Source organism: Strongylocentrotus purpuratus, unplaced genomic scaffold (genome assembly GCF_000002235.5).
Source record: "Strongylocentrotus purpuratus isolate Spur 01 unplaced genomic scaffold, Spur_5.0 spur5_scaffold_20, whole genome shotgun sequence".
Classification (NCBI taxonomy): domain Eukaryota; kingdom Metazoa; phylum Echinodermata; class Echinoidea; order Camarodonta; family Strongylocentrotidae; genus Strongylocentrotus; species Strongylocentrotus purpuratus.
The window spans coordinates 15,647,991-15,670,786 of NW_022145606.1; the positions used below are offsets into that span (position 1 = coordinate 15,647,991).

The following is a 22,796-nucleotide window of genomic DNA, read 5'->3' on the forward strand; positions in this document are numbered from 1 at the left end:
TGAAAATAGCTGGATGACCTCATGTAAAATAAATATAAACCGCAATCCAACAAAACTAACAATGAATGTTCAAGATAACAAATAAATGACATCTGCCCAACGATTCTGGTAAAAAATGTATTGGAGCTTCGTTATAAGCATGGAAAGAAAATGAAATAAAGGTAAGTAGGCCCGACACTGTATGCTTAACACAGATCACTGTGCGTGAATGAAAGTTGTGGTTTTTTATTGAAGATGATTTCCATCAATTTTTTGGAAGTTTGTTTTTTATTTTATTGGTTCAAACAATCAATTTACTGTAGGAAAAACAATCAACAATGAATAATTGGCATGTTATCTCGGCATTCTATTCCCATACCAGAGCTAAAGATTATCTTAAAAGGTAAAGACCAGTTTTGGAAACGCCCCAATTTTAAAAAAAAATGAAATGGAAGCTCTTATTACCAATCATGTGAAAGAATATGTTTGACTAATACATGATGATAAAAATTTTGCTGGGAAACCGCCCTCTAATAAATATTGATATATTTGGTAAATTAGTTTATCTATTGGTATGTAAGAGATAAACGCACGTGTCGCGCACGTGTGCGTAGTCACATATACATCTTTCTGTGTACAGTGCTTGTAACTTTACAAAGACTGGGCCAAATTTCTTATCATTTTGATGATTTCTGACCCTTGCAGTACACTCTAATACTTATATGCTAGATGAATGACCTTCTGATCGATTCCACAACGTTTCTTTCACAATGCAATCACATGGCCATAACTGGTCTTTATATTTGACGACAAGTGTTGAGTTACTGCATCATAGCCTGGCTATTTACAATTTGAAGGCTATTTAACATTTGCAGGCAATTTTTACAACATATTGCCCGCTATTCTAAAATACAATTCAGTACGAGGATATAATGGGAGGGGAAAACCGCGAAAGAATGAAATTAATGAGAATAAAATGCCAGTGAACAGTTAAAAAAAAAAGAAAATAAGCAGTTCCTTCTTCAAGTTAGAAAGAACAATATTTTCTTATATAATGAACTTCAAAGTGTGCCTCTGTTAAAGTTCGAGAACTTTATCCTCCTTTTTCCGACAGTTCGGAAAAATATCACAAAACCAAATGTCTTCTGGAAAATATGACTCTTCAAATGCCCTTAAATTTGAAAAACGAGTTGAAATCGTTAAAGACTGGACCCTATACTGTTGCGATTCCAAAATGATTAAGGCTTAATTTTTTACGAAATTTTGGGTAACCAACTAGGAGACACAACGCACAGTGGGCCAGGGAGGAACTAAAGTGCTAAATATGTAAAATAGAAAGATTTATAAAAAATAACTCACATTTGCACTAAACTGTATGTAGGATTTTGCTGTTTGAAGGAGTAAATTTATACCCTTATTGTGCATACCGGAATTAAATATTTTACGGAGGTATTCTTACATGTAGAGTCTTTCAACTGGGCAAGAAAAAAAAAATTAAAAAAATAAACACCAAAAATGATTTTTGGCGCACTTTAGTTTCTCTCTGGCCCACTGTGCGACAGTACGAAGTATAAGCCTTCCTAACGAGCGCATGTTTAAATTTAGGCATTAGGTTTTCCTTTGACTTTGTCATCGTTTTTGCATCTGCAACAGATAACAACGATGACGATACTGAGGATAACGATAAGGAGGGTGACCACGGTGATAATGATTATGACTTTTCTTGCTATCTTCCATTCGATAGGTTCATCGTGGTCAGCGAAGTTTGTAGTTTCTTCTGGATCATCAGTTGCGGTGTCCATATACTCTGCACGTAATGAGAGAAGGTGGTGTAACAATAACAACAATTCAATTTTTGATACCAAGAGTTTAGTTTCAAAACATGCTTTACTTGTTAAACTACGTTCTAAAAAAAAGTAAGGGAGATTGTTACCGTTATATAAACAGGGATGCCAGTTAGAATTGATCAGAGGGCGTGAAAATCACCTAGAATGAGCTATTTTGTACACAAAAAAAGTCTAAACTATGGTCTGAAATTAACTCGCCAGAGCCTGAAATCAGGCTATTGCCTGAAAACTGGAATCCTGTATGAATAGATATAACGACAACTAAATCAATAGATAGAAAAATAGATACCTGAATAACCACATTAATGAATTACTTAATATCTAAATAAATGAATAATAAAATTATAAAGAATATAACATGATCGTATTTTAACAAATACCAGGCTATTAATGAAATCACTATGCATAAGCCGATACCAGATCAATAAGATATAAAACTGTTATATAACTTGCTTGATTTATGAGTGATTGTGTGAGGTATTTGCAAACGATATAAATTATTAATTCCATGTAACTGTTCAAATTTATCTGACTAAATATGATGCTTATCCAATCGGACATTTCGTCGAGGATACAAGCCAGGGTTGAGGCTCGTTAAGTTGCGAAGCGTTAAACCGCTGTGGGTATTTCTTTTTGTTACTTTTAAAGGCATGTAAGTGAATGGCAACTGCGTGCAACAAAGGACGGAAGGACTACTCTTGTGCAACACAATAGCTTTAAAAAAAACACCCATTTCCGGTCTTGATTAGTTGACAGACAACCCTTTAACACAGTAATCTTTCAATGGAGACAGTAATTAAATCATCTTAAATCCGTTCTTTTATATATATCCCATGATTAAAGATAAGCTTGGTTGCAGGGAATGATAGCAAAAAAAAATCCACAGAAACCAACAAAACTTACACTGAATGTTCAAGATAACAAATAAATGACATGTGCCAAACGATTGTGGTTGAAATGAAAATGTATCAGTAATGGGCATAGAAAGAGGAAATCAAGGTAAGTAGGCCCGACACCATTGATATATATGCCGATGAGAGTTGTGTTTTTTATTGAAGATGATTTCCTCCAAGTTTTGTGAGTTTTTTTATTGTATGTTCTGGTTAAAACAATCAATCTACAGCATAATAAACAATACAGCATGAACTTTGGCCATGATCTCTCGACATACCGTGGCCATACCAGAGCTAAGGATTAGCTTAAAACCTGTCTGAACTAGTTTGGCCGGGGGATTACACCTCTCTGCAAGGTGACTGACAGGTGGTTATCTCATCAAATCAGCTCTCAATTAACATAAGAAAAAGGGGATCATGGGGGAGCAACAGGCACCGATTAGGCATTTTTTGCTATATAGAAGGCGCAAGTATAGCTATAAGTAGTACAGTGGGAATTTAAAGGGATAGTTGAGTTCTTGTTATAGACCCGCAAATGCCTTCAAAGTGCATGTTTATTGCTATTATTCTTATTTATGAAATTTCTAGTGCTTTTTTAGGATCTAACATTACTAAAAAGGTAATTTTAAAACGATCATACCAATTTAGCTCCACTTTCCCCAAAATACGGTGACCGTTAATTAATTAATTAATTGATTAAAGATAACAATACACGGGCCAGCTGGTTGTTCGTATTATAACCAAAACGGACAAGCCAACAAAAAACCATCATCAGCATTGGCTAGGTAAACGTATAATGGAACTCGTTTTGTCAGCGGCTGGTTTAAATGATTGAATATTTGAATATTAGAAATCGTTATATTTATGGATTTTTCAGCCGTCTCTGAACCGATTTTGATCAAACATAGATGATTTTGTCATTTAAATTATACGTTCTTTCAAATTTGACACCCAGTCTTTAATTAACTTACAACAAGAAAATGTTGTTTAGCAACAGAAATCAACTTTCACTTTAAATACAATTCGGCACAAAGAGATATGGCAAAAGGGTCATGTGCTTTAGCTAACTCCTTATCTTTATTGGGTCAATGGCCGCGGAACACTGTAAAAAATAATTTGTTCATTGGTAATTTTTACGTATTTTTTCCATGTAGAATTTACTTGAAAACATTAGTTTTGCCACTTACGCACTTAATTTAAGTTTTGCTAACCCAAACTTTCAATTTAGTAGAACACACGTGGAATATTTAAGTGAAATCAAATACATCAGAACTTTAAGTAATTTCAGCTTGTATTAATTTAGTAATTTTAACTCAAAATCAGAAATTATACGTATTACTCAAACAATTTATGTTGATTATTCTTATCTTTTTAAAGTAAGGACCGATGCAGTGCGTAATAGAAATATTTACATAATTTATGAATATTCATTAAGACCAAATTAAACTCTTTTTTAAGTAAAACAATTCTTTTTTGCGGTTGAATGAAAATTTAAGGACTTTAAAACATTTACTAATTCATTTAACATGGCTAAGCAAAGACAAGACAATTTTTAATTGTTACCCAGTTCAAAACAAATAAAAACTTGATATTTCAGGAAATTGTCAACCAATTTTCCTTATAAGATGCTACGATCAAGTATATATAAAATTTGGAGCCTTTCAATGTGTGTGGAATTGAAGCGTATGTAATAGTTTGTGATGGTGGTAGATATACGGTTAAATCTTAAATAGAAGTAGTGTTAGTGATTAGTGATTAATCTTAAATAGAAGTAGTGAATGATTAGTGGATGTTACTTGTTAGATTAGATGGGTACCAAATCGTGCAATATGTAATCCTATCATAGCTTTTTTTTAATTATCTAAAATGATTACAATACTTAAATTATTTACGTTAATGTAACTCGATTTAACTGAGTAAAAATGTATTCAGCAAAATAAGTAAATTCTACTTAAGATGCCGTAGGTAATATTTACTTAATAAAAATAAGGCAATTCTTTTCCTCAATTTTATTGAGTTATTTCGACTAAATATTTTTTTACACGAGTCGTATGATGAACGACTTTCTTTAATATTAATTTTAATAATACTTTGTTCTTTTATAGCGCATTCGCGTCAGTTGACATTTCAATGCGCTTTACAAAAAAGTATAACAAGATCATGAAAGGAAGATGAAACAGAAACATATGTAGAAAATAATGAAGTTCTTACAGAGAGAACAATGACAACGTTACTTGTCCTTAATACTATTTATATGCTAATATGAAAAGATGAGTTTTGAATTTAGATATGAAAGTTTCTTTGTGTTAGTGATATGCGCTATACGAGTAACGTTCATTATAAATAATCATTATTAATGCTAACCAATTTCGCATGATAGTCCTTCAAAATCATCTAGACAATAGCACAGATTGTCCACGCAGGTACCTCCATTTTGGCACGAGTTCTGGCTACAGTCAACTGAAGATAAGGGATACATTGGAGGAGAAAAACAATTCAATTAAATAAGAAAGCTTAACTTCTCGCTACAGTCCGCTGTACATTCGACTCCTGGGAATTAAGCAGTGGATTTCTTTATTTTAGAGTCCATTTGCACCAATTTGGCCTGGAGGGATTAGACCTCCTTGCGGGGTAACTGGCAGGTGGTCATCTTATCAGATCAGCTCTCAATTGACATAAGAAAAGGGGGCCATGGAGGACCAATGGTCACCGATTAGGCATTGTTTGCTATATAGAGGGTGCAAGTAGTCATAAGTAGTGCAGTGGGGCTTAAAGGCATAAGTTCATTTCAAAATCAACTACAGATAATAGGCACAAAGAAAACATAAGCAGGAATCCAAGAACACACAAAAAACAAAACATACGAGTTCTCGTTACATGCCGACAGATACAAGTTTGAGGCACATGGACATTTTTAAAAGGGCATGCAATGTAGTGGCATAAATTCTCTCTACATGTCACTTCAGATAACAGGCACGCAGGAATTAAACAAGGGAATCTCCCCAGAAATGAAATTAAAGATAAACTTTAGTTCTGGTAAAAAAAAGAAAATTAATTCTCACAGAATCAAACGAAACTTACACTGAATGTTCAAGATTACAAATAAATGACATGTGCCAAACAATTTTGGAAGAAAATGTATACTGGCTGAGTAATGAGCATAAGAAGACAAGGAAATCAAGGTAGTACCAGCCCCGACACAATGAGCGTTGTCCCATATATAGCTTTCTGTGTAAGTGCTTGTTACTTTACCAAGACTCAGTCAAATTTATTATGATTTTGATGAATCCAGAACCTTGCAGTCCACACCAATACTTACATGCTACATGATCAACTGTTCCACACCTGTTCTTTCACAATGCAATCGCATTACCAGTACTAAAGTTTATCTTTAACAAATAAATAAGGGTGCGAGTTCTCGCCACACTCCCATGCAGATCAAAGGCTTAAAGATGAAGTTGAGTTCTGGTCATGCGATTGCATTGTGAAAGAAACGGTGTGGAATCGACCAGAAAAGGTTGATCATCAAGCATATAAGAATATGTGTGTACTACAAGGTTTTGGAATCATCAAAATGATAAGAAATTTGCCCAAGTCTTGGTAAAGTTACAAACACTGTACACAGAAAGATGTATATGGGACTACACGAACACGTGGCGTAAAAATCCCACCCCCGAGTTTTACGATGTTATTGACATATTTGGAATATGAAGGCGTTTGAAGAGCCATGCTTTTCAGGGAACATGTCTTATCTGATTTTCTTCCACACTTGCATAATAAGAATGATAACGCTCACAAATTATTTTTCACCTCTTCCCAGAACTCAACCTTCTCTTTAATAGCAAACCCAATACCAACATAAGTTGAAAGTGATCTATTTTCCTAGCTCGCCCCTTAATTTGAGTTCATTACATGCATGCTTTTCTTCATATGGACATGTGTAACTATTACACCTTTTGGGCCGTATCTAACCTAGGGGGTGTTTCACCAATATCCTAAGTTGAAATTATCTCTAACTTGGACTTAACTATTATGGAAAGACGTTCGCATCTATGGAAATATTTGGGAAAAGATAATTTAAAAGGCATAACATGTTGATTCAAATCATTCATATTTTCTAATATTAGATAGCTTAGACAGATACCGAGATGTGATTGGTCCAGAGCTCGTCACGTGATATCAATTGCGAGGATCCAAATTGTTATATTTTCCTGGCCGGTCACTTTTCAGTGTTATATTTTACCGGCTGGTGAAATGAATATATTTTTAATCAATGCATGTCGCCCTCTTGAGGACTGTATGTCACCAACTACATACATTACACCATTATCGAGGGCCATTTTATTTTTTCAATATTTTTTTTTCATGAATTTTTTTTTTTCCCAAGAAATTTTTTTTTCCACATTTTTTTTTTCCCCAAAAAATGCTTTTTTGGGTAAATTTTTTTTTTCATAATTTTTTTTTGTTTCCCGAAAAATGCTATTTTTTTTGCTAATGCTAATTTTTTTTTTTTTTTTTTTTTTAACCCCAATTTTTTTTTTTTTTTTTTAAAGGTGATCTCGACAAATTATTTTTCCGTAATTTTGATTGTCTCCGAAAAAAAAAAAAAAAAAAATTCGGGCTAAAAAAAATATGGACCCCCCCCCCCCCCCCCCACAAAAAAAAAAACCCAAGGCTATCTAATATAACAGTTATTGACTGGCAGGGGGTATATAACATTCTTTGGACCTGAAGGGAGTTATATTTTCCCTCGTGACCATATTTTCCCTCAGCGCTGCGCGCTTCGGGAAAATATAACCACTTGGGAAATATAACTCCCTTCAGCGGTCCAAATAATGTTATATTACACCCCCTGCCAGTCAATAACTGTATATTATCAAATAGATGTTCTTGATGTGGAATTTATGAAAAGTCTAAAATACTTGAATTTTCACTTTTGAACACATTTTCTTTTAAGGCTACAAAAAGGCTCTCCATATTTGTTTAAAGTCCAACTTAGAGTTAAGTTCGACTTAGGATCTTTGTGAAACACCCCCTAGATATGTTACTGGGTAGCCTACCTTGACACGTGAGTCCGTTTCCACCGGTGACGAAACCTGTAATACAGCTACAGTAGTATGCACCGGCCGTGTTCTTACATTCGCCATACTCCACGTCGCAAACGGAGCTTTCGCTTTCGCATTCGTTGATATCTTCACAGGTGTGTTCCCCAGTCCCTTGCATGTAGCCGGAGTCACAGACACATTTGGCGCCTGCGTCGCTTATAACACACTCGCCATTTTCACAATGGGAACAGTTTAAATGAGCTAAAAAAAAAAATGATAATGCAGGAATATAGGGTTACATGTATTTTACCTGGCTCGGTGGTAAACCAGTGGTCTCGTAAGCTGGACGTCTCGGGCTCTCGGCTTTAAAACCGAGTCCATGCGCTAGTGCCCTTTGGCAAGGCATTGATTCTCATAAGGGACTTTTAGATTTGCACGACGTGAGCGTGGACTGCCACGTGTGACATCCTTTTAAGGCAATGCGACGTCCTTAAAAGGATGTCACACGTGGCAGTCCACGTTCTCGTCGTGCAAATCTAAAAGTCCCTATTACCTCGGAGAGGACTTATAGTCGGCAGTTCACTGGTCGCTTACATACGAGTATTCACATGCTTTGTTAGCAGTCAGGTAAAAAAACAAACCGTCAACCCATCAAATCAAGCTGACCTCTAAGAAATCACGTCTCCTATAACTTTAGGCAAGGAGATACGATTAGTAGTATTTAGTACCTCACTAAAGGGCACACACGCATGCACATCTTTTCGAACCTGAGACCTCTCGGTTACGAGACCTCTGCAATACCACTGTTTAAACTACTTCTTTGTTTTTTATTTGATTGGGAATGATGCCATCATGATTCAATTCAATTTAATTCAATTCAATTTTATTATTTTCACAATTCCATAACAAATGACAATAAGAGCATAGATATCAATGAGGTAAAGGTATAATTAAATTCAACACCAATTAAAGGTTTATTACAAATTATAAAAGATCGAAATAACATAAACATATCAAAATATGGAGGTTCAAACTAAGGCCGAAGGCCTATCATAGGCTATATTTTTTCCATTTTTTCAATCGTTTTGTTAGAACATTACGTTGTCAAGAGTGTAACACATTTAGTGTTGTATCTCTTTTACGAATCACCTCCGCCGCAGAACAACGTCTTCTCTTACAACTCTATAAATAGCGTCCTGCGATGGTATTCAGTCTGATTAGCGTCGGCAGTCAACTAGTACGGGGTGGCGAGCTAATTTAAATACCCCGTAGTCAGCACTTGCATCGCCGTTCTAAAACTCGCTGATAGGGACTTTTAGATTCGCACGAAGACAAAGGGGATTACTACGATCGACGTCCTTTTAATGCACTGCCTTGAATGGACGTCACACGTAGCAGTCCACGCAAATCTAAAAGTCCCTACTGTCTTCTCTTACAACTTTATAAATACCCGTATATAAGCGTGTGTGCGTGTGTGTGTCTAAAATACATTATACAGAGAGATAAGGCACTTATCCACGATTGATACTCTCGATTTGGAACCCTCTACAGGCTCTAAGCATAGCTCTAAGAGAGCAGGGGTCAGGACTCTACAACCGAGCGCAGGGCATAGGGAGAACCTCTTATGCCTCCGTCACCCCTTCGCGTATTTGACTTGCGTATTGCCGCGTATTTATGGCATGCCGTTTAACATTTATTCTTATTTCTTAATATCAAAAAATGATTTTCTGTTGTAAAGCATTCAAGAATTTGATTTCTTGTTATCAAGAAGTTGATATCAAGAAATAGGAATAAATGTTAAAACGGCTTGCCATAAATACGCTTCAATACGCAAGCCAAATACGCAAAGGGTGTCATTGAGGCATTAGTAAGGGTCACACAAAAAAATGATTTTAAGAGGGCGAACGAGAGGGAGAGAGAGAGGGAGGGGAGGAGAGGAAGGGAGGGGGAGAGAGAGAGAGAGGGGGGAGGGAGAAAGAAAAAAAAAACATACCCATACACGTGACCCCGTCATTAGCAAGGTCATATCCATCATAGCAGCTACACAGTGGGGTTCCGTCGATGTTCTCACAGACCCCATAAAGCTCATGGCAGGGATACGCGTCACCTTCGGCCTCACAGGGGTTAGCTGGTGGTCCCATGGTTGCTTTATTATCATAAATAATAAGAAGAAGAATAGGAAGAATAAGAATGATAATGAGTCAAATAAGGCGAAACAAAAATGATGTAATATTGCCCTTTGCGACCGACCCAAAAATCTTGAAAACTACAGTCGGCTTTTTTAGAAAAAAAGGTATTAGAGCATTCAAAACTGATAAATATCAGCCCAAAGGAGTTTACAGATAGCACATGGTACAAATGACCCCAAATATCCACAGATCTTTTACACATGGAGAAGTTCCACATTTCCGGGCAATACAACATATTTCTTTTAGGCCTAATAAGGGAGTTTACAGAAAGCACATGGTACAAATAACCCCAAATATCCACAGATCTTTTACACATGGAGAAGTTCCACTTTAAGCATCTTAGAATAATAACTGCCAAAGTCCTTGATGTGCTTCATGAATACCTTTTGTTTGACCTCTTGAAAAGAATACTTCCACCTGCGTATCATAGATCGTACCGTAGGTGCATAAATGAATTATGTTACATAACTTTCATGAGCGCATATCCAGTATCCATCTCTGTGGGTTTTACCATTTTGGTACAAATGACCTTTATCTGACCATGCGCGAAATGTATCTGTAAACTCCCTTATACTAGTAATATAACTTTTATTTTCTTTATTATTATTATAATCTTTATTATTATTGATAACATTATTATTAGTAGTAATATTATTTTTAAGTGTAATATTATTTCATATTCTAAATTCTTATAATTATCATTGTTGTGATTATTATACCATTAGTAGCGGTAGTGGTAGCAGTATTATAATTATTTCTGTTTTTTATTATTACTACTACTACCATAGTCCAGAATCTGTCCGATCCTTTATAATTCCCTACACACTTGATTCAAGCCGTCGAAGATGGCGTTCGCCGGGCGTCCTAATTTAATTATCACGCCATCATCGGCTGGTAGCAAGTAAGTAGGGAGAGGTAGCGTTGGTGTGGTGGAGATCAACATTAAATAGGCCAGATTGTGGACTACTACTACGGCAATTAAATTTCTTCTACAAAGCGCCTTCTGAAAATTTACTGAAGCATTATCATTAAAACAGAATATATATCGCGACATAAATAGCATAGATTACAAACAAAAGAACAATAAACATAAACTTCACACTTTTTCAATCCTACTTATTTTCTTGTGGGACAATTAAACAACAACAACATATAACGCAGTATTTTAAAGATTTTGTTTTACTTACAGGTGTCTGTGACTTCGGTAGTGCTATTCCCAGTGGCAGGGGTGGTGGCCGCCTGACATTCATAAGCAAACATGGTGCTGACGCAAACGGTGCCCTCACCACAAGGCGAGGAAACGCAAGGATCAACTGGTAGATTAACAGAAATAATCGGGAATTATTTGGTTGTACACAAGAAAGCTGCAGCGGGGAAAACAGCTTCGCCGTAAATATTTACACTATTTAAGCGAATTCTTGGTTTTCACATGGAACCAAAACACTACATGTAACCTTAACATCATTGTTTTATGTCAATTAATGCAGGGCATTAGTTTAAAACGTGTACTTAAAAACCGTCTTCATAAAAAACGACTTCATTAATAACCAATGCACCTCCTTCATAGTTCGAGTCCGTTAATCTCGCTATACAGCTTTTTTCTCCACTCTGCATATAATTGGCAGATGAGTCATGACCCATATGGCATCAAGTCTTACATAACATAACATTCTTACTCTTAATATCTTTAGTAATGACGTCACGAGTCTGTCTAGTAATACGACTCCATGAACTACCTTCTTCACTGACGAACTCTTTCGTGTCCGCTACTCTTCCTAATAAGCTTTTATCCGCTCTTCAAATATTTATTATCATATATGACCCATATGGCTATTCATATAATATAACATGTTTGTTCTTACTATAGTTAGTAATTACGTCACGAGTCTGAGTAGAGCGCTTTCGCAAACACGGCGGAAGGCGAAGACCGACGGTAACGCGAGCGAAAAATCAATCTGCGCATGCGCGAACCAGAATTTTCTCCGTCTTGTTGATTTTCACGACAGTGCTCGGCCATACTAGCGTTCGTTCCCTAAACACGACGGAAGAGCTTTATAGCCGTAATTCTCCCGTCGTGTTTGCGAAAGCCATGACTTACCATCGATGAAAACTTTCATGTCCATTATTCCTGCTAGGCTCTGCTGCGTCCCGCTCACGACGATGTTCTGCTCAAAGCCAACATTGGTCGGATTCCCCAGCTCGATGTGACCTATCCCGCCCCTAGTACTGTCGGCCCAATAGAACGTACCGTTGTATACCACTATGTGTTCTACATGTCCAATCGGGGTCGATATATTGGCGAGGGTACTACGAACATTCGTCGTTGTGTCGTATGTTTCGATACTCCCAAATCCGTTGATCCAATAGAGCCGGCCATCTGTGGGGAGAAATATTCAGAAATCGGTGTCGGAACTGGCATTCTTTTTCAAACACAGGGAGGGGACGTCTTGTTAATGACATACTTTAACAGTACTTTTTTGGTAATAGATCAGTCGTACATAACATCTGAGCAGCAACGAACCGATATGATAAATCAATTTATAACTATGCATACAGGGACAGCCGGTATGACCAGTTGTGAACGGTTGCATGTTGATTCAGTACAGATATTAATCTACATTTGCCACTCTCCACCCAGGTGTTAAATGGGTACCGGTAGAAAGGAATTCCTTGAATGCTGTGAGCGCCGAAATCGGCTGCCTAGCAGAGCCGGGGTAATAGTTGGAGCGCTTTAAGCACCATGCATGGTGGATGCGCTATATAAATATCCAATGTTATTATTATTACAGGAACTAGCTGGCTATCGTTCGCAATTACACATTATGTAGAACTACTAACCGAAAAATATCTCGTTAAATGACGTACCTTGTGGATTTCTTGTAAAAGCTGTCACATTGGCGAGATTTGTATCGACGATGGCCGTTGATTCACTACCATCCACCTTCATTCTCACGATCCGATCGCCCTCAGCAAAATACAGAAATCTGGAAAGAGAAAATTCGAAATCATACTAACACCCATTAAAACCTTAAATGTTGTTCAGTGTAAAAATATTATTGGATAACGAAAATCTACATGAGGGCAATGTTATGTTTTCAACCAACACGATAACAACAATATGACAAACGTGGGTTATTTATGCTCAATTCATAGGAACAAGATAATCATAATTACATGCGAAAAGCATTACTCAAATTGTGCACAAGATTGCCTTAAGTTGGTTGGACACAAAATAAGTTAGGCATTTTTGTATAAGTAGTAGAAGTAATAGTCACTATATTAGTAGTAGTTGTAGTGGTACGAGTAGTAGTAGTACTAGTAGTAGTAGTAGTAGTAGTGGTAGAAGAATTATGTAGTATTATCAGTGGTAGCAGTAGTAGTATGAGTAGTAGTAGTAGTATAAATCTTATTAGTTGAAGTAGCAGTAGGAGTAGTAGAAGTAATATTAGTTGTTGTTGTAATAGTAGTTTAATTAGTAGTAGTAGTAGTAGTAGTAGTAGTAGTAGTAGTAATAGTAGTAGAAGTAGTTGTAGTATGAGTAGTAGTAGTAGTAGTAGTAGTAGTAGTAGTAGTAGTAGTAGTAGTAGTAGTAGTAGTAGTAGCATAAATTGTATTAGTTGAAGTAGTAGTAGGAGTAGTAGCAGCAGTAGAATATCAGTAGTAGGAGACGAAGGGGCGTTCAAAAGGTTCATAGCTCGACGACTATAAAGCGCTTTGGGCGGGGAAGTAATTATGTTAAATTATTATTTTCCCGATTACAGGTGACGAGATTTCAGTTCAGCAGAAGCCCACCTAGGTATTAGAGCAACCGTTCAAACTGGAGTACCTGGGACTTTAACAAAAAAGGACTATGTTAATGGAAGTTGTTCAGTGATCTATTTCATGGTGCTCCAGCTGCCCATTTGTTTACTGTGAAGTAAGCAAGGACATTTTGGCATTATGTTGCCACCAACTCCTCATAGATATCCTTCAGCTTCATCTGAGCACCATGAAACGAATGACTGCACGTTGCTGAACAACATATATCGACATAGTCATTATTTCAAAGTCCCAGGTACTCTACTTCCAATGACTACTCTTATACCTAGGCTGGACGTTACTGAACATATATCGCGTCATCTATAACGGAAAAGATGAAATTTTGATCAGACATAATTACGACACTGAATACCTGATCCTTCGAAGTCGACCAATGAACTTATTGAACGCCCTTTGCCATATCATTTACCCGTTTGCGCCATCTACGCTGAGTCCATAGATTTGTGCCGCCAAGGTAGCCAGTCTTATCTTGCCGGTTCCGTCGACTCGGATAGAATTCAGTAGACCGGATACCTCCCCGAACCAGTAGATCCTCCGATCTACTTCATTGAAGGCGATACAAAAAGGCTCTGAAGAAATCAACAAAAAAACAAAAAACATAAGGTTTGATATTATTATAATAAAAGATAGTCATTTCTTCGGTAATGTTCGGGAAAGTGTTTCGAAAAAACAGTTATAAAGCAGTCAAGATCACAATCGTTGAAGGCGATTCAAAAGGCTGTGAACCTCCCCGAACCAGTAGATCCTTCGATCTACTTCATTGAAGGCGATACAAAAAGGCTCTGAAGAAAAAACAAACAAACAAAAACATATGGGTTGGTATTAGTATTATAAAAGATAGTCATTTTCTTTCGGTAATGTTCGGAGAAAGTGTTTCGAAAAAACAGTTATAAAGCAGTCAAGATCATAATTGAAGGCTCCAATAAACAGGCAAATATAAGGGGATGATGATATCATAACAGTTATGATATTTATTTCTTCAATAACGTTCAATAACGTTCGGAGAAAGTGTTTCGAAGAAAAACATTGACAAAGCAGTAAAGATCACAATCCTTAAAGGCGGTACAAAAAAAAAAAGCCGTGAAAAGAAAGAAAGAAAGAAAGAACACAACACAACCAAAACATAAAGGTTCATATTATGATAATAGTAATGGCAGATATTTCTTCGATAATGTACGGAGAAAGTATTTCGAAAAAATAAATCCAAAACAATATACATTGTATATCATGCATAAAACGATATAAAACGGCTCTGAATAAACAAACAAACCAAACAACAAACTAACAAGGAACAAAAACTACTTTTAAAATCTATTTTTGTATATTTATCTATATCTTATCTTATTTATACAGGGTAGCGTTGTGAGTAACACAACTGCTTTCAAAATATTAAATGACATTTTTCTGAGTGTAAACTTTTTTTTTTTTTACTCACACGGTATACATGTACATTACATATACATTAATTCAAATAGCAACGAATACACACATGCACATAGAGTTGCTTTGGTCTTGGACCTCATCAGAGTAAATCGCAAGAATGAACAAAGAGTCGTCATTGAATATCTCTCTCTCTCTCTCTCTCACCCTCTCTCTCTCTCTCTCACCCTCTCTCTCTCTCTCTCTCTCCCTCCCTCTCTCTCTCTCTCTCTCTCTCTCTCTATGTATATATCTTTCTAGTTTTTAAAACAAGGACCTTAACGACGGAGTCAAATACCCAACAATATGGTAATAAAGTACAAGTTACACAGCCTTCAAGAAAGTTCATTATCGTTTGTATCTGTGTGCCATCATCTATGCATGTATGAGAATAATATTCAGTTATTCACAAGTCATGCATTGCTATTTATACTGGTATGTTCGTGTTTACTCTCATAGTCCGAGGGGGTGGGGGTCAAAGAGTCAATAAAATTCTAAATTCTAAAAATCCATAAAATGTTCTCTAATGCCAGTACAATAAAACAAGTTACGAAATTGCTGGTAAGTAGTTAAACATAGTAGATGGTTGGTGGTTTTAAACTTCATGTATCCTTCCATTTTGCGGTGGTCTATCCAAGAAACCATAAAACCTTTTTGTTTTTGTTTTTGAATTAAAGATGGTCGTTTGCCAAACGACCATCTTTAATTTAAAAAACGAGGATAATAAAGAGTTGAAATAAAAGAGCAAAGTGCTAAGAAAAGTAAAGGGTTTAAACTCGGTGGAAATTATCGGAAATTTTCGCCCTGTACTATAAATGACCATTTTCAGACATTTTAGCGTTGGGTTGTACGGTACTCGCCAGAAGCCCTTAAGTGCCAGACGCTTTTAATCAGTTCAAAAATCGAATTTAACAATTGTGTCAGACATTGAAGGCTGCAAGAAACGTTTATTTGAATCAAACATGATGTTAAAGGCCTGATAATACCCGGAAATTCATCATGCCGAACGGTATCAAAAAGCCGATAAACTCTCTTCTGAAAAACTTAGAACATGCAAGTCCAAAAAATGATAATATATTGAGTTAATATCATTTATTCATACCCATGATCAACATTACCCAAACGTAAGCAAACTAATAAAGAAAACAAAAAACCTATGGCAAATTAGAACGACTTAAATCGGGTTTTTAAAGGGACGGAACTGATCCATAGTGACCGCCAAAGCTCAATCTTGAAACAATTGCTAACAAGGGCCGCCATTAAACCACAACCCTTTATCATGTTCTTAAAAGTTCAATGAAACACATTATTTCCTCTTCCTCTTCTGTTTCTCATACATTATATAAAAACCAAAGCCAATAATCCACTAATAACAAAAACTAATAAGTGAGCCAAAGCTCGATCTTGAAACAATTGCTAACAAGGGCCGTCATTAAACCATAACCCTTTATCATCCAAAGCCAATGAGACACATAATTTCCTCTTCCTCTTCTGTTTCTTATAATTATAATGTTTCTTATAATTATAATTATAAACAAGTCATCTCTGTTTACCACTCCAACGTACTCAAGACACACTATGAAAAGCTCTTTGTTGATCTCTTTTTATGTTTTTAAGCTGTACAGATTAGTCATCTCAAACAATACAGACTACCAGGACCCTTCAACTTAACACGTAATCCCGCTTAATCCTAAGAAGAAAAGAGGACAAAGAGGACAATAAAGGTCGTAAATCAACTTGTTAATCCATAGATCAGCCTAATAATAATGGTCCTCATTTGAATGCAAATGTGTGACCACTTACTTGTGTATAGGTACTACAGCCATGTAAAACCATGAAACGCTCACTTCACCTGATGATTATGAATCAAAGGCGCTGGGGAAGTTCAATCTACGCCTATTGTGCATTGTATCTAGCGTTGTGTGAATTTATATTTTGTCCTGCTCTATATACATGTATATATACATGTATAATATACCAAGGATTATTAGATGAAAATTGAATAAATTGATAAATTAGTCAATTAATAAGCTTTTATATCAATTGAGCAGACTTAGTTAATTCAAAAGTTCTTAGATGAATTAAGGCTTTAAGCAGATTTTTTTCCTCAAGTTTTAACTTTTTAGTGAAAAATAATTGGATGTGTCTTTTCTACAAAGAGAAATGTATTACAGTGGACTTTCACTACGGAATCAATTTCCTAAAGATATTTCCGCTTATCACTTAATTATTTTAAGTAAAAGTTTTTAAAATATTTGATTAAGTCATAGTATTTCTCACTACGGTATCTTTCTTTTCCTATTATTCATTCCCGTTTCCCTTGATACATGTATGTTGTATTTACTGGTACCACCACCCCACCATCAAGTGTTAATTGTATGATACAAAAAAAAGCATAATATTAAAGATAAACTCCAGTACTGGTAAACAAAAAAAAATTAATTCTCACAGAATCAAACGAAACTTAAACTGAATGTTCAAGATTACAAATAAATGACATGTGCCAAACAATTTTGAAAGAAAATGTATACTGGCTGAGTAATGAGCATAGAAAGACAAGGAAATCAAGGTAGTACTAGCCCCGACACCATGTGTGTTGTCCCATAATAGCTTTCTATGTGAGTGCTTGTTACTTTACCAAGACTCGGTCAAATTTATTATGATTTTGATAACTCCAGAACCTTGCAGTGCACACCAATACTTACATGCTAAATGATCAACTGTTTCTGATCCTTTCCACACCTTTTCTTTCACAATGCAATCGCATTACCAGTACTAAAGTTTATCTTTAATATTGTACTTATAAGCAGGGGATAATTAAACCTATATGGTTTGTGTCCCCCCCCCCCCCTTGTAGAGTCAACTTTTGCTTTAATGATTGTATATTTGATTGTAATAGTATTTTACTTTTTATGAATCTGTGGAAATAAATGGAATTGAAATAATAGAATGAAGGAACTGTGCATTGTACATGTATGTATAGTGAATACTGATCGATTTCTTTCGTCTTTTGTTCATGAAGAGGAACATATATCTATTAATTCACTTTCACGATCCTGCATTGGAAATTAATGTTTAGTTAGTTTATTGAACTTTCAATGAAATATAATGCGTCTTTATATGAACAACAGATGAAATAATCGAAACAATGTGTACCCGCGCTATCTTCTTGTCAGGATTATCTAAAACGTATTCTAATCTGTTTCCCCTCTCTTGTATTGTATGTACTTTGCATCATTGTTCATTGTCCTAATCTCTTATTTTTTTAATCTTTAATTCCATACCGACTCCATCTACACCAACTATGTAAGAAGGCTTTGTGTCGATCGATGTAAAACAGCGGTTTAATAATTTGGGGTGAATTTTGACAATTATCTTGATTTTTCACATGCATTTCGGTGATATTGTTTTGCTGAGACATGGTAACGTTGCATCGAAATTGAAGAAACGACCACTCATTAAGCGGACACAGGCACTCACGCACATCCACCCATGCACCCACGCACACTCACATTAATGATCGAGTTATGCATACATACATGTAGTATAATGGCATCCATGCGGAAGCTGGAGTAATCCTAATGGAGAGGCAAGAGTGACAACTTGCCAAATATGCGTGCTAAAAACACAGGACTCCACTATTACTATTTATATTTTATTTTTTTATTTATTTATTTATTTTTGTTATTTTTATTATTATTATTATTTTTATTTTTTATTTTTTTTAATTTTTTTTATTTTTTTTATTATTATTATTTTTTTTTTATCATTACTATCATCATCATTCAGTTACACCCACACACTCACCCACACATTCTGCAATATTAGTACTTACTGACGCCCGGAACGATGGTGACCGTAGAGGGCTCGCCGTCCAAAATATCGCCGCCGATCTTATGTGGGTCCCTCTGTCCCCATATCACCATGTTTGTCATAGGGTCATAGGTCATGACCCCGGGTCGCCGGATGTGTTCGAAGAGAGCCCGTGTGTAGAACTGATTGGTCAGGAGTTCGCCAGGTCGTATGTCGCTGTAGTAGATACCATAATTGATCTGGTCCACGAAGAATATCTTGTCCACAGCTGGAAAGAGAAGATATATTTAGAATTCATTAAAAAAATCCCTCTTTCTGTATTCTCTCCATAGAAACTCTTACTTCAAGAGACAATAATTGAATTTGAAAATAGATTCTACTCAATCGTCTTTGTTGTTATAAATACAACTATGTAATTAATGGAATGTGTATGATATATAACAATACATTTACAAATGAGTAAATAATATGTATGCATGTTTAGATGAGCTACTTAAATATATTCATCATGAACGCAGGTCAAGACTATCAAGCTTTATGATATCGAGTGTCCCACACCAGCCTCATCACATTACCTAGCTTTTGTGATTGTATTTTTTAAATGCATTTTATTAGATGATAATAATAATAATTATAGGTATTTCTATAGCGCCGCCTATCTAACAATTCTATTCAGAGGCGCATTATTTATTACCCCGGCTTTAGCCTAGCTGCCATTACAGTACTCGGGTATTTCAAGGAATTAATTCCTGCCAGGTAAATGAAGATTAATGCCTTGCCAAAAGACATTATGCCGTGTCGGGGATCTAACCTCGACCTTTGAGTTTCAAGTCAAGTGCTTAAACCACTCGCTTACGACGCTTCCATTCATTCGGTTATTATTTATTTACTTTTATTTATTTATTTATTCACCTATTGATTAAATCTCTTTGTTGTCTATTTAATTTATTGATAGACTGTGTTAATTTGATGATTATACGAATTTTGTTTTGTCATAGTGCTCACTCTACTATGTTGTTCAATACTTACCATAAGCGGAACAAAAGCAGAGAAAGACTAAAAAGACCAATGTCGCCATTTTGGTGTCACCTTTTATCTGAAAGTCAAAATAAATAACAATATTAAAGGCTAATGATATTTACATGTATAATGATAGTATCAATAACATTAATGATAATAATAATAACAATACTAATAATAACAGCAATAAAAGTAACAATTACAATGATGATGATAATATAGTAATTAAAATATAAATAATAATTATAATAATGTTATAAATAAAAATGATTACAAGGATGATGAGATGATAATTATAAAAATAATGTTAATAATAATAATAATAATATCTTACATAGAAGAACATGTACGAAGCGAAAATGAAAGCTATAACATAAATTTTAATTTTAAATGCGCGCACATAATATAATATATCTTATACATACAGTGATAATAGGAGGTATTACGTCACGATGAGAGCCCTGACACTTTCATGTCTGTCTTGCCCTATTGACGGGAAATTAAGCCAACCCTTGTAACACGTTCACTTGTTTGAATAGCAGAAAATTACAGAAACAGTATGGCGACAGTTTGAAATAAACCGGACAAATGAAGAGAGAGTTATAAATGTTTTGAAAATATAAGATAACTAAATCTATATATATGCGAAGCTTTATAATCAAATGAACAACGTGTACACTCTCCAGGAGTCCAGCATGCCATGTACAAAACATCCTTGTTTTCACGAAGTGACGGTAGTGAGGAAAATCGTCACGCAAAGTGAATGCAATTTTTTTTCACTACCGTCACTTCGTGAAAACAGCGACGAAAAGTATGAGTAATTTCTGTTATTCTCCAAATTGCCTTCTCTCGTTGGGCACTACTTGTAATATATTATAAATAGCATATTATTATCGGTCATGTAGAAGAAAAGAATGTATACATTTTGAAAATTAATATTTTAGTTATGTTGAGAGTAAATGCGGAAGTTGTCTTGCACGACGTCACAGTGACATTGCTGATTCAGGCAATTTGAACTTTGAAGTACATGTACCGCGTATACATATTATGTACAGTATCACTACAAGTACAACTTTGGAAAATCCGAAATTTGTTATTACATTTTTTGTCCGATTTCATTCAAACTTTTACCAGCCTTCTTCTCTGATATTATTCTGCTTTGTGTTGGATTTTCCAATCTGGCTAGTGGAATAAATGTTAAGGTTTTTGTTGCGTCAACAATTATTTCATACATGTACATTCAAAAAACTAATTTCTTCATCTGAAAGTGAAACGGGAAGAGGGTCGTCACTTAATTTCTTTGCTATTTATTTCAACTCAGATAAATCACTTTTAAACAACTAGATGTAGTGGTAACTGCAACGAATAAAATGTAGAGGTTTGGGCCGTTGGGGTGTATATATTTCAATTTCAATTTCAATTTATTGTCCAATAATATTGGAAATTTGTTTTGCTCACATTTTACAAACGACCTCCAGTTTAATTTAAACAGCTTGCTTTACGGCGTCTTTTGGAGGAATCCTACCAAGTACAAAGTATCAAAATAAGTTTACATATGCTTTGACATATAAATCCTTCAGAATATTGCTATACAGAAGTTTTCTTACCTTATTTATAAATTAGTTATTTTAAGTTCTCGTGTGAACGGGATGGCCCGGAAAGTTTACAAAAAATAACATTACCGAAATTAAGAAGAACCTGCAGGTAGCATTTTGATTGTATTTGCGGATAGAGAAAAGAACGAAGGTATTTAGAAAACGTTGAGTGCGACTGAAGTCGTACCACATGCAGAACGCATAAAAAAACACCATGGAAAAAGAGCGGATGATTTCGATTTTCATAATTTGTTTTACTGCTAGAATGATAGAATCATTTTGGATTCGCATGCTTCATTCAGATTTTGACAGTGTATTAATTAAGTGACAAACACGTAACATCTGAAACACAGATATTAAAGAAATAAGATGAACCATATGGAAGGCCGGGAAATATTTTCTTCTAAAGGCAGCTTACCATGCTTACACAGTTACACACAAAGAACATGGACCACTCAAAGTGAACGCAACAGCTATAGTCAGTTTGGAGTTTGCAATTTTATCTGTGCAAGTGGCAATTAAATCCGTAACATGTCAAACCAATAAACGAGTGGGTAATAAGATGAAGCAAAAACTTACATTGAGTAAACAACAAATGACAGTAATATAATTATAAATCCACTTAACGCACGTGTTTCCTTCCAGTCGGTTATGTCCACACACAAAAAAATATCCTTGAAAGCCACACCAAGAAGTATGTTCTTGCCGAAACAAATGACAGCTATATAGTGCACGCTGAGCTTGTCTTTACTCTCCCTTATCTATACGCCAACTACTCGCTGTGAAATCGATAAAACGATAGGGGTGTTATGTAATAGGGTTTTGTTCGGGCCGCATATGGCTGGAGTAATGAGTCATGATTTTTAAGGGGGCTGATCGAGCGAATAAGAATTAAAGGTAATACGAAGTTTTGGGAAATTTTGAAAATTGGGTGGATAGTGAATCTTTACAATTTTGATATATTTGGATGCCACTGTGGATGTATTAGAAGCACAACAAAAAATAACCCCTAAAACACTTCTGTTTTCGAGACAAATTGAATATAAAAATTTACCGGTGCTCCCGGTAAATGTTGATAAATTTCAAATAGCGCCTACGGCCGTACAATGGTAGCTGCGACCATGAAAGTCTCAGAAATATGTAGTTGTGATATATAATTTCCAAACGGGAATAGCTA

At 35.5% G+C, this 22,796-nt stretch overlaps 1 protein-coding gene across 1 annotated transcript; it reads right to left on the reverse strand.

Annotated features, from left to right (window-relative positions):
- Nucleotides 1-1,498: 1,498 nt before the first annotated feature.
- Nucleotides 1,499-22,082, reverse strand: LOC577832 (pro-epidermal growth factor). The gene is made up of 11 exons (XM_030992849.1): nt 22,038-22,082; nt 20,034-20,100; nt 19,027-19,272; nt 14,182-14,341; nt 12,819-12,937; nt 12,052-12,330; nt 11,141-11,266; nt 9,758-9,910; nt 7,780-8,025; nt 5,084-5,179; nt 1,499-1,786 (listed from the first exon to the last, which is right to left on the reverse strand). The coding sequence occupies exons 1-11, from the start codon at nt 22,065-22,067 to the stop codon at nt 1,581-1,583; spliced, it is 1,728 nt and encodes a 575-aa protein (XP_030848709.1). The 5' UTR covers nt 22,068-22,082; the 3' UTR covers nt 1,499-1,580.
- Between the last annotated feature and the right edge of the window lie 714 nt (nt 22,083-22,796).